The sequence below is a fragment of the Notolepis coatsorum genome (assembly GCF_963971535.1).
Source record: "Notolepis coatsorum genome assembly, chromosome: 2".
Lineage (NCBI taxonomy): Eukaryota > Metazoa > Chordata > Actinopteri > Aulopiformes > Paralepididae > Notolepis > Notolepis coatsorum.
Genome location: NC_140166.1, coordinates 38,921,861 through 38,934,557, shown reverse-complemented (window position 1 = coordinate 38,934,557; position 12,697 = coordinate 38,921,861). Strand labels below are relative to the sequence as shown.

Genomic DNA, 12,697 nt, shown 5'->3' with positions numbered 1-12,697 from the left:
CAAGAGTGTGTGGGCCCAACAGGGAGACTGTTCCGCTAGTCACCACTGGGTGGCACTGTCACTTAGAATATACAGTGTCTTCCAGGGGTGTAAAAAGTACCCAGAAATTATACTTAAAGGACGACTCCACTTTTTTTGGAAATTAGCTTATTTAACATCTTCCCTGGAGTTAGACAAGAAGATGCATACCTTTTTTGTCTCTGTGCGTGCATTTTAGCTTTGGGAATAGACGCTCCGTTAGCATAGCTTAGCTTAATCACTGGAAGTGGGGGAGGACAGTAGCCTTACAGTGCCTTACAGTGTATTGCAAGGTCTGACATTGACCAAACTTGATATGCATGACCTTGGTGGGCTCTAGGTCAACTCCTGAAAAGGGGGTCAATGTCAGACTTTGCAATCAAAGTTAGGGGGCTAATAACCCTTGCCATAATTTCAGTGCGCCCCCTAACTTTTGATTGCAAGGTCTGACATTGACCCCCTTTTCAGGAGTTGACCTAGAGCCCACCAAGGTCATGCATATCAAGTTTGGTCAATGTCAGACCTTGCAATACACTGTAAGGCACTGTAAGGCTACTGTCCTCCCCCACTTCCAGTGATGAAGCTAAGCTATGCTAACGGAGCGTCTATTCCCAAAGCTAAAATGCACGCACAGAGACAAAAAAGGTATGCATCTTCTTGTCTAACTCCAGGGAAGATGTTAAATAAGCTAATTTCCAAAAAAAGTGGAGTCGTCCTTTAAGTGAAAGTATGGGTACCATCTCAAAACTTTGTTTGTCCGAGGTAAGCGACAGTTGTGATTGGAGGATCAAGAAAAGAGGGCAGGGTTTGAGATAGGTCTATTGAGTCCTAACCCAACCCCCTCCAATGTACAGTCATTTACCTAGTATGGTTTTGTCAATAGTCCAATGTACAAATTTGTTTGTTTGTACAGTGTCTCCCCCCCCCCCCCCCCCCTCAATGTACAGTTTTACTTGTTTATACAGTGTGCCCCCCCCCCCCCCCCCCAACCACCTCCAATGTAAATTACCCAGTATGGTTGTCAATATCCCAATGTACCCAACCCCCCCCACCCAACCTCCTCCAATGTACAGTTTCTACGTCAAATGTATATACTCCCTTTTCTTGACTCCTTCTGTATCACAAACAGTACTGTATTTGCAAATCTGGTATGTCATAAATGTATAGATGTAGCAGTACTGACTATCTGTATGTCATGTATGTCATATATGTCCTGATGAATTGAAAATGGGGGACCCTGATGTAAACAAGACGAAAGTCTTTCTCTGGTCTGCATCCCCTTAACAATTGTGTGTATTGAGCTGTACTGTATTGTACCCATTCTGCAATCTGTTAATAAAGTTTTCAATCAATCAATCAATAAAAGTATACAAACCTAATAATACTTGAGTAAAGTACAAATCCCCCAAAACACTAGAGTAATTGTACTTCGTTTGATTGATTGATTGATTGAAAACTTTATTAACAGATTGCAGAATGGGTACAGTACAGTACAGCTCAATACAATTGTTAAGGGGATGCAGACCAGAGAAAGACTTTCGTCTTGTTTACATCAGAGTCCCCCATTTTCAATTCATCATAACATATATGACATACATGACATACAGATAGACAGTACTGCTACATCTATACATTTATGACATATCAGATTTGCAAATACAGTACTGTTTGTGATACCAAGAGTCCTGAAAAGAGAGTATATACATTTGACGTAGAAACTGTACATTGGAGGGTAGGTGGGGGGGGACTGTACATTGGAGGAGGTTGGGTGGGTGGGGTGGGACACTGTACACCTGTACAAGCAAAACTGTACATTGGAATATTGACAACCATACTTGGTCATTTACTGTACATTGGGTTGGGTTAGGACATTTACAGGGGCCAGTTTCGAATTGCAGTCTCCCGTAGGTGTTCTTTGAGAGTGTTTTTGAAAGTGGGTAGTGATTCACATTCCTTTACAGCTTTGGGTAGGGCGTTCCACATTGATGTGGCATAATTGCAAAACGTGTTTAGTCCCTTGTTTGAGCCGAATCTGGGTTTAACATGATTTGTGGAGCTCCCTCTGGTGTTGTGATCGTGGTATTCACTGACCTTTGGGAAGTATTTTGACATGTACATGGGTACCTTGGTCGTGCAGTGAATCTTGTAGACCAGGCCCATTGCAAGTTGCTGTACTCTGTCATCTACTCTAAGCCATCCTAGTTTGTCAAAGTGGGCAGGGGTGAGGTGGGTTCTAGGAGTAAGGTCAAGCAGTAGTCTGACCAGTTTGTTTTGAGATGTTTGTAATTTTGTTTTTAGTGCCTTTGAGGTGCTTTGGTACCATGAGGTGCAAGCAAATGTAGCAGCCTGAATATTCTACAAAGTATTCAGAAGTGCTAACTAACTGTTACTTTCCCTGTGTGTGTATAACGTGTGATTAACAGTGTTCTTTTGGATAGCTCGCCCAGTCTAACGACGAGGTGAGGTGCTACTCTTCTCCGGCTTCAGTATGAATCACTAACAATAACATTGAAGCCCTTTTTCCCTTTCTGGAGCGGTCCTAAAGTGGGATCAGTGGAGGTTGCCAGCAGGGGGCGGTGTGGCAGTGGTGGCAGGTGGAGCGGAGGAGAGAGGAAAGCAACGAGGAAGAGGGAGTTACCTGGGAGCGAGAGTACCAGGAAGCTCTCTTCGGCAGTGGACTTGACCGTGATCAGTCGCAGTTACAGTGGGCGGGTGCTCAAACGAGCCCCGTTGTTGGAGAGCCCCGTCGGAACGAGCGACGGGTGATAAGAAGAGAGCCCTGTTGGAACGAGCAACGGGTGATGAGAAGTACTTGCTAGTGACGGGTTATCCTAGAAGTACCAGCGATAGTGTGTGAGTAAGAGATACAGAACCGAAGGACTAACATCTAGAGTTAACGGGACTAACGTCTATCGTTAGCGGGTTATAGTAGTTACAGTGTGCGGTGTATTAGCATGCTGCTAATTTAAGCCGGCTTAGGTTAGGTTTTATTTTGGTAACGTGGGCCCACATTTACTTGGTTTTATTTTTGTTATTCTGATTATTTGGTTATTTGAATTCCCCATGTTTCTCTACTTTATGCCTGGGTTCCCCTAGTACAAGCGGGGTGTTTTAATGTATTGAGCACGCGGTGCCTATGGTGGGAAGAGCTTCCCCTACATTAACAGTGAGAGCACCCGGTGCCATGTATGAATAAATGGAAAGTGTTAATTGTAATTGATAACCTGCCCAGGCTTCAGTAAAGTAGACCTTATTGGGAGCATTGTCTGTGTGTCTGTTTCTTCCATTTGCTATTCTAACCCCTGGGTGAATATTGTGACTGCATAATTATTTAACCCTTACACCCCATTCATAGAATAGCATTTGAAGGGTCTATACAGGTGGTCAAGGAAGGGTACTGCTTAAAGGGAAGCCCAATAATACTATTGAACTGACAGTCACTGGGGGTGGGAGGGCTGTCGGAGGTACTGGGGGAAATGAGGGTGTGTGGGGAGCTACTGCTGACCGCCTTGGAAGGCGAGGGAGACCAGAGTACCAGTCCCCAGGTTAGTAAATCCTGGGCCCCATCCACTCCAGCTGCAAGCCCTCCAGAACGACGTTCCGGGCCAAAGACGGGGGTACATATAGGTCCAATACTATAGTATCCTACTACCCAGTGTCTGTGTACTACTACTCCCACAAGCAGGGATAATCCACCCTTCTACACATAGTCGTAGTACCCTTGAATGAGTGCTCCTGCCAGAGTCTTCAGGGTATTCTTGTTTACCAGTGAGGAGATCCGGTACAAGAATCGAGTTCGTTGTTTGACTTTTTTTATTACATTGGATGCCATTTTGTCACAGGAAAGATTTGCCTCTAGGATGGAGCCCAGGTAGGTAATTTCTTCTTTCCTTGTGACAATATTGTCACCTACTGTAACTCATGAGAAGCCGTCAGTCTTGCTGAGTTTGTTATTTGAACCGAAGAGAATAGACTCTGTTTTGCCCATGTGTAATGATAGTTTGTTATCAGCGAGCCATATGCAGATTTTGCCTAGTTCCGAGCTGAGGGTTTTTTCAACCTGTAACTTGTTCCTGTCAGAGACCAGCAGGGCTGAGTCGTCCGCAAACAGGAACAAGTTGCAGTCACAAGCTGACGACATGCATTTGCATAAATTAGGAACAGTAGCGGACCTAGTATGCTTCCTTGTGGAACACCACAGCTCACTGTGAGGGGGGGGATAGGGTACCGTTTACCTCCACCATCTGTTCTCTCGCCTCCAGATAGGATTGCATCCAGCTCACTGATAGGCTATCAAAACCAATTGCTTTTAGCTTGTCAAACAGAATGGTGTGATTGACAGTGTCGAAGGCCTTTTGTAGGTCCAGCATGACCATGCCGCAGTATTTGCCAGCGTCCACCTCTTGTTTGATGTGGTCGTTTAAATAGAGAAGGCATGCGTCAGTGGAGTGGGATGTTCTGAAGCCAGATTGGAATTCGTAGATTAGATTTTTTTTCGCGAGGTACTTTTCGACCTGTTCATATAAAAAATTACTTTCGAGATGGAGGTAAGGATAGAAACAGGGCGGTAGTTGCCTGGGTCTAATTTACTGCCCTTTTTGTGCAGGGGTGTTACTCTCGCAATTTTGAAGTCCTTGGGGACGTGTCCCTGTTTTATGGAGAGGTTTATTATGTGTGTGATGACTGGGGTGATGGCGGCTGCTGAGTCTGGCGGTCTGTAAATTGTGCCGACTAGAACAGATTTATCCCTTTCAAATAGAATTTCTTACAATACTTAACCCCTGATGTCTTCTACCATAGCTGTTTCTCACATGTACATATGTACAACACTCAAGCCGAGGGAAAAGTCGAGACAAAAAATTCAGTTTAATGCATACATTTTATGGATTGATAACAAAAAAATCGTTAGAATTAGAAAAAGATAAAATCATAAAAGTGAACCTTAAAACATTTAGACTAGCCTCAACTATTAGGCTGACAAGCGTCACAATACACACATATTTTCACACACTGAATGCAAATATTAACAAAAGCCTACAAGATAACTTGCAACTACATTTTGTCAGTCCAGTCTGTTATTTTAGAGCGAGAAAACAAAAGGGTAAAGTCGAAGGCAAAATTCCCTCACAAAAAAGTATCATGGCATATCCATCATTTATGATGGTAATAATGATGGAAACACCATGGTTTAAATTAGATTATACCGTGGTATTATTTAAGTACAAAAGTGGTACCATGGCAATGCATGACTTTTACCATGACAATACCATGGTCAATTATTTATACAAATAATGGCCGGTTCCATGGTAAAACTGAAATGACCATTGAACTACCATGATACCTTTTTACAAGGGCTATTCATACAACATATAATAGAGGCACCAAGGGCATTTTTATGGAGATAATAAAGTCAAGAAATTAAAACGATACACATCTCTTCGTGAAGTGAGGGGCACGGTGTGGTTCATAGAAACCAAGAGGCCTCTGGTTGAGGCGGAGGGTTATGTTGGTTTTTGCCATGGAGAGCAGAGATGGCACCTTTTGGACAAGTGGAACAGTTCAAGGGGGGTGGCCCCGGGGTCATTAGATGGCATCTATGAGGAAGCTCTTGTTTCCTCGTACGGAGACTCGTAGACGTCCATCGGTGGGCAGGTGCAGACCAGGTGCTGGTCACCGTAGATGTCGTCGATCCTGGAGATGCTGGGCCAGAACTTGGTCTCGGGCCGAACGAACGGCTGCAAGTCAGAGAGGGCAGGATTATTGACACGAGTGGATGAGACGTCGTCAGCATGTCTGACGTTACGGGTGGGTAAAATAATCATTGATGCATTGATAATGTGAATGTGGAAACCCGACGGGATCAATCTGAAATCGATAATGGATATGCCCGTTACTTTAATTGCAGTGTGTTTATTTTATTAGTGCAGTGCTCGTTCGGCTGATTGCCTGGCCCCCGGAAGTGCCGTTTGCAGCGTTCTAGAGAACCGTGGTATTGGCTGCTTGCAGCGTTCTAGAGAACCGTGGTATTGGCTACTTTCAGCGTTCTAGAGAACCGTGGTATTGGCTGCTTGCAGCGTTCTCGAGAACCGTGGTATTGGCTGCTTGCAGCGTTCTCGAGAACCGTGGTATTGGCTGCTTGCAGCGTTCTCGAGAACCGTGGTATTGGCTGCTTGCAGCATTCTCGAGAACTGCTCATGCGATTGACTTCACACTCAAACTGCACTCCCTTGGGTCCTCAGCAATACACGTGCCAAGTGTGAAGTCCTACAGAGAGACAGAGATTCCTTCCTTTTTAGTTAGATAAAACAACGCTATGACCCAATAACAAAATGCAAATTTAATTTGCATATATACCGTATTATTTAATAAAAAAAATTAATTATGTTTTTGGTAGATTTTGTATTGCTTTTTCATTTTTACTACCAGGCAGTCCGGTAGAGAGAGAGAGGAAGAACGGGAGACAGAGCAGGGGGAAGACATTCGGCAAAGGACGCCGGGTCCGGGAATCGAACCCGGGTCGGCTGCATCGCGACGCAGCGCGTTACATGGTTCGCCACTTGGGCGCCCGTATTATTGTTTAGCGGTCGCTGACTGAATCGGTCCCGCCGCATGAACATAAAATGTCAGTTCAAAACCAAACTCAAATTGACCACAAAGAAGACTGTGCCAGGAGGGAGGCGTACGGCATAGTGTGAGACGAGGACAGAGAAGACAGTGCCAGGAGGGAGGCGTACGGCATGGTGTGAGACGAGGACAGAGAAGACAGTGCCAGGAGGGAGGCGTACGGCATAGTGTGAGAGGAGGACAGAGAAGACAGTGCCAGGAGGGAGGCGTACGGCATAGTGTGAGAGGAGGACAGAGAAGACAGTGCCAGGAGGGAGGCGTACGGCATAGTGTGAGAGGAGGACAGAGAAGACAGTGCCAGCAGGGAGGCGTACGGCATAGTGTGAGAGGAGGACAGAGAAGACAGTGCCAGGAGGGAGGCGTACGGCATAGTGTGAGACGAGGAGAGAAGACAGTGCCAGGAGGGAGGCGTACGGCATAGTGTGAGACGAGGACAGAGACTGTGCCAGGAGGGAGGCGTACGGCATAGTGTGAGATGAGGACGGGGACTCACCAGGGGGAAAGCAGCGCACTCCCTGGAGTAGGGTCTGTCCCAGGTGGAGGACGAGATGCATGCCAGGGAGTGAGGCGCCATCTGCAGACAAACACAAACCACCAGGACCTCAAGATGGAAGCTGGAGCACTATGGATGTGTCTCTTAGAACAGCTGCTCTGTTCAAAATGTGCCTACTGGTTTCCTTGATAGTAGGTTTCCTTTTTTCCTGTTCAATTGTCACCATTTGTCTCATTGTGCTTTTGTTATCTGCAAAGTGAATGTTGCTGTACAGAAATGGATACAGGTATTCAATAAAGAGACTTTTTAAGTCAATCAGTGTTTTTCATGATAAATGTATTGTTACCTGGAAAGTAATAAGCATCATAATAATATTCACAAATGTGCTTTGCACTAGATTCAACAAGGTCCTCTGGCAGGATTCCTTTTCCTTGCAGGAGGAAAACGAGGGAACAAACACTTTTACAGATTCATCAATTATATCAATTGTTGCTTACTTGACCTTAATGACTCAACCGAGATTTTCTTAAGTTGAGGACAGTCCTAAATTATTTGGCTATGCACACACACACACACACACACACACAAACCAAGCCGGTGGTGGTACCTTGAGCGGGTTGATGCGTAAGTCCATCTTGCCCTCCTCTATGTCTGCGATCTCTTGCCTGATACCCATCAGGGCGTCACAGAAGCGGTCCATCTCAGCCTTGTCCTCCGACTCTGTGGGCTCGATCATCAGTGTCCCGGTCACAGGCCACGACATGGTGGGGGCGTGGAAACCTGACACACAACCAGCACCAAAACACACTGAGCATGACATGGTGGGGGCGTGGAAACCTGACACACAACCAGCACCAAAACACACTGAGCATGACATGGTGGGGGCGTGGAAACCTGACACACAACCAGCACCAAAACACACTGAGCATGACATGGTGGGGGCGTGGAAACCTGACACACAACCAGCACCAAAACACACTGAGCATGACATGGTGGGGGCGTGGAAACCTGACACACAACCAGCACCAAAACACACTGAGCACCTATCCCTTCTCCTTTTGTATCGAGGACATTGTAATGAAAGGGTATGAGGTGGAAGAAGACGTCGCCATGTAGCTACATGTATACCAAAGATAATTATAATAATTTGACAAAAATCCCTTCGTATCATATTTTGATAGCAAAATTGTATTCTCTATTCCTGGAAAATGGTGATTTTGTCACAGAACAATCCTGCAATACATTAAAACTTCAGCCAATAAAATAATGATTAAATGGCATCATATAAAATGTGTAATTAAGAAATTATGTCAAACCGGGCGTCTAGGTGGCGCAGTGGGCAAGGCGCTCGCCACCAACGCAGGAGACGCTGGGTTCGAGCCCAGCTCTCGGCGTTGCTACCAGCTTGGCTGGTCGTTCATACTAATACAATTGGCAGTGTTAGGGGGTGGGAAGCTGGTGGGTGGGGATCGGACGTTGTGGACAGCGACTCCTACAGGTTGGTTGGTGCGCCTGCGCAGTAGAATCAGGAAGCAACGAGAGCGGCGTGTCCCTCCCACGCAGACCCTCGCCGCTGAGAGATCGCGCTGTGCAGGTGAAAAGATGCAACGGCTGCCTCCTCGAGTACCGGAGGGGACACGTGATGCAAGGCTTCGTCCACATTGCAGCCGGCTTGTGGGAGGCATGGCCTAACAACGTTCGAGACAGGGGAGGGTAGAATTGGACAATACGAAATTGGGGACGGGAGAAAAATAGAAAAAATGGGGAGAAAAAGTAGATAAAAAAAAAAAAATCAAACCACAGAGAAGCAAAGGGCTTTGCGGCTGCTCAACTCACCGTAATCCTGCAGCCTCTTTGCCACGTCCACCGCCTCGATGTTGGCCGTCTTCTTGAACGGCCTGACGTCCAGAATGAACTCATGAGCCACATAACCTGTGGATGTGTGGAGCCAAGAACGTGAATCAGAGACGACGTCGACACGAGACGTCTTTTCATGAAAGCGTCACAAAGCACAGCTTCATCTGGGCTAATCTTCAAAACCTTTTCATCTTCTACAAGTGAAAACTTGCTTATTCATTTCCTTGGAAGTTAATCACCTTAACACTTTGACTGCCGGAAAACGCTTAAAAGCGTCATTCCCGGCCATACTCAAGTTGCAGAGGACGCTTTACAGCGTCTTTAATATCAATATTTCAAAAATCTGGGATCGGATTCATATTTCCCCTCCGCTGGCCTGAGATCCACCAGGAGGACCCACTGAACTCTCTGGCGGTTCAGGAGCGCCATCTGGTGGCCGATCGGCGCAATCGCTTAACAGGAAGTGCCGTAGAGGTTGTGCTGGTCTGCCATATTACTTCCGGGCACTCGCTATAGGTCCCGGGACTCGATCTCGACACACTACATAGCGATCGATTGCCAATAACTCGATAAACAACATGATTTGGACGTATATACCATTATACAAGCTGGAGATGGACCGGGTAAATCGACATCCCATAATGGTAAAATTTCTACTCTACGATGATCGCCCAACGGCGCGCGGAGACTGGGGTGAGTTTTAGCGTGTAAAATTACCGTCTTCGATACTAACTGCTATTATCAACATTTGACCCACATTAGATGATTGGTATAACGCTGCCCACGGAATTATAAACGCCCCCTAGCCCATCCGGTCAACATCAGATGACGTGTAGTAACTTCTAGAAGTACGTCTAGTTGGAATTTTTTATATCGCGCTGATTGCCATAAAACTGTATTGCATCATCAATATAATGTATTTGGGGCTATAGATCACGTTCTGGAGAAAGCTGCAGAAAGAGATGAAAACATACTTATACATTAGACCATACTTTACTATGAATATGTGAATGAAAAAGTTTAACGTTGCTACACAATGAACAATACATATAGGACTTTGAATGGGCCCTAATAATGGCAATGTAGCAATAGAATTTAAAAAGTTATAGCCCTGCAAAGAAGGGGACTTTCTCTATAGACAAATAGAGCCGGCAACCTACGGTTGATAATGAATTTAACCCATGGCACCCAAAGTGTTAAGTTAATCAGCTTGCCGCTTTTGTAATTCTACTTTCCTCGTGCACATGACCCAGTGTCTAGGAAGGGATCTGTTGGCCCTTTGAGGTCAGTACATTTTGTATGATTGTCCATGGACAGCGACCCCTACAGGTCGGTTGGGAGACGCCTGCACAGCAGAGACAGGAAGTGGCGAGGGTAGTGTGAGCCTCCCATGCGTTACACCTCGCCAATGAAAAAAAAAATATGTGACAGGCTGCCTCCTCGTGTACCGGAGGGGAAACGTGATGCAAGGCTTCTATCCTTACTACAACCGACCAGTGGGGGGCATAGTCTAGCAACGTTCAAGACAGGGGAGGGGAGAATTGGCAATACGAAATTGGGATGGGAGAAAAATTGAAAATAAGGAGAAAAAGTGGATAAAAAAAAAAAGAATAAGATAGCTATAGTTTTGTCCATATAGATTATGGACTAGTAGCTTTGTTACAAAGAGGATGAGTCAGCTAATATACCTGTAGATGTATTATTTATTTGATTTAGGAATATCCACACTAGCTAGCAACCAAAAATAGATGGGCAAAAGCGGGCATGTTACAAAATAAGGTGAATACAGGGGTTACATTGAATACATTGTTGTGAACATGCCCTCTAAGGCCTCACCTTTCCTGCCCCTGAAGAGGACCTTGTAATGCCCCTCCAACCGCTTGGCCATATAGTTAGCGTTGAGGATGGCCACTTCTGTGGCGTGGACCAGCCCCTTGGCACCCATCATCTACACCACACACAAACAGGAAATGTTAATAGATGATGAGTATCATTCATGTTTTGCAGTAAGTTTGGATTCTGAATTTTGATGTGTTGACTGACTTGGCACCCTAACAGTGAATATTGTTGGTGCGATAATCATCATCATCATCACCACCACTGTTGCGTATAAAATAGATTACACAAACTACTTCTTTCATATTCCATTTGAATCATTTCATGACAATTTTATAATAATAATAATAATAATAATGATGTGACTATCATATAATGCCAACAAATTAATGATTTTTGACAAGTAGTTGTAAATATAATGACAAGAGAATTATTATATTGGAGAGACTGAATTAATTGATACTTTGGGGACTGAGGATGAAAATTAGCATCCCTTGCTAAATCCTGTGTATTTACAGTGCATTTTATGTATTGTTCATTAATACATGCTGTCCCTTCCAAATAAACAAATAAATGAAAAATACCCAATTCACTATTAGCCGAAGCTACTTGACAAGCAACACAAGAAAGGTTAGTTTCACCCGATTTTGTACTGGTCCTACATACCATCTAGTTGGCATGTCCTCTAATCTTCTTTAAATTCTGTCTGCTGTTTTCTTGCCCTGTCCCTATAGAAGGTCATGGGACCAGAGACCCCAATATCTCTTCCCCCCCCCCCAGCTGTTGGTCCCATAGTGTGACCTGTCTAACCTCCAGAATTAAAGTTTAATTTGTTCTATTGTTCACATTGGCATGTGATATTCATTGCCCTCGTAGAGATGGTCGAGTTGAGACCTAGATAAATCACTATACCAAGACGTGATTGATTGAAATCCCTATCTCATAGTGTAAAGAGTGTGTGTGCCTGTACCTCTCTAGTCTCTGACCAAAGCTGTCATCTATTGTCCTTCTCTTCATACACCTCCTTGATAAACACAGATCCCACATCCCCCACACACCCCCCTGCCTCCAAGTCACACATCTCTCCCTCACCCACAATTTATAAGAATAGATTACCCCCTAATCAAATATGGCTCAAGAGATATAATTCTATGGTGAATAATGTCACATCAACCACCACCATCATCATCAATCATCACCTCCCCTACCTGCTGCAACTGTGGTCCAGGACATTAACTCTTTCCTCCCTCCCTCCCGCCGAAGCGCAGATGCACTTCAGTGCTGTTCTGCAGCAGACTTTACATACACTGTCTCAGATATACTGTAGTCGACATGTGTCAACAAATGTGCATGCCTGTTTGAATTTATGTGTACCATTATTACTGTAAAAATGTAATGATTGTGAAATATCTGTTTAATGAGACTATGAGCTATATGTGTATGTCACCGAATTTCCCCAAGAGGGATTAATAAAAGTTATCCTTATCCTTATCGTCATTACAACCACCACTACCACTACCACTACCACTGCCATCATCATCATCATCATCCTCCTCCTCCTCCTCCTCCTCCTCCTCCTCCTCCTCCTCCCCAGCTGACCTTGATGTATGCCCAGGAGATGGGCAGGATGGCGCTGGAGCCCCAGGGGGCAGCACTGATGGTGCCCAAGGAGCAGCTGGTGTTGGACTGCATGGTGACCACTGGATGGCTGGGCAGGAATGGAGCCAGATGGGCTTTCCTGATGACAAACACATCAAACACCAATATCATGATAAATTGAGTTGAGTTTATTTTATCTCGAACAATCAACCATATAAAACCTTACATTCTTCATTAAATAATAAACAAATGAGTTCGAGAAGGAGCAGA

General features: G+C 45.0%; 1 protein-coding gene across 1 annotated transcript in view; it reads right to left on the bottom strand.

Moving 5' to 3' along the window:
* Window positions 1-4,912: 4,912 nt before the first annotated feature.
* Window positions 4,913-12,697, bottom strand: part of gldc (glycine dehydrogenase (decarboxylating)) — a 42,734-nt gene continuing 34,949 nt past the window's right edge. Inside the window, exons 20-25 of the mRNA XM_084308834.1 lie at window positions 12,428-12,566; window positions 10,829-10,940; window positions 8,972-9,067; window positions 7,743-7,915; window positions 7,136-7,216; window positions 4,913-5,753 (exon numbers count right to left, since the gene is read on the bottom strand). Of these exons, the coding sequence (XP_084164960.1) occupies window positions 5,613-5,753; window positions 7,136-7,216; window positions 7,743-7,915; window positions 8,972-9,067; window positions 10,829-10,940; window positions 12,428-12,566 (742 nt within the window). The 3' untranslated portion in view covers window positions 4,913-5,612. The remainder of the gene's footprint in view (window positions 5,754-7,135; window positions 7,217-7,742; window positions 7,916-8,971; window positions 9,068-10,828; window positions 10,941-12,427; window positions 12,567-12,697) is intronic.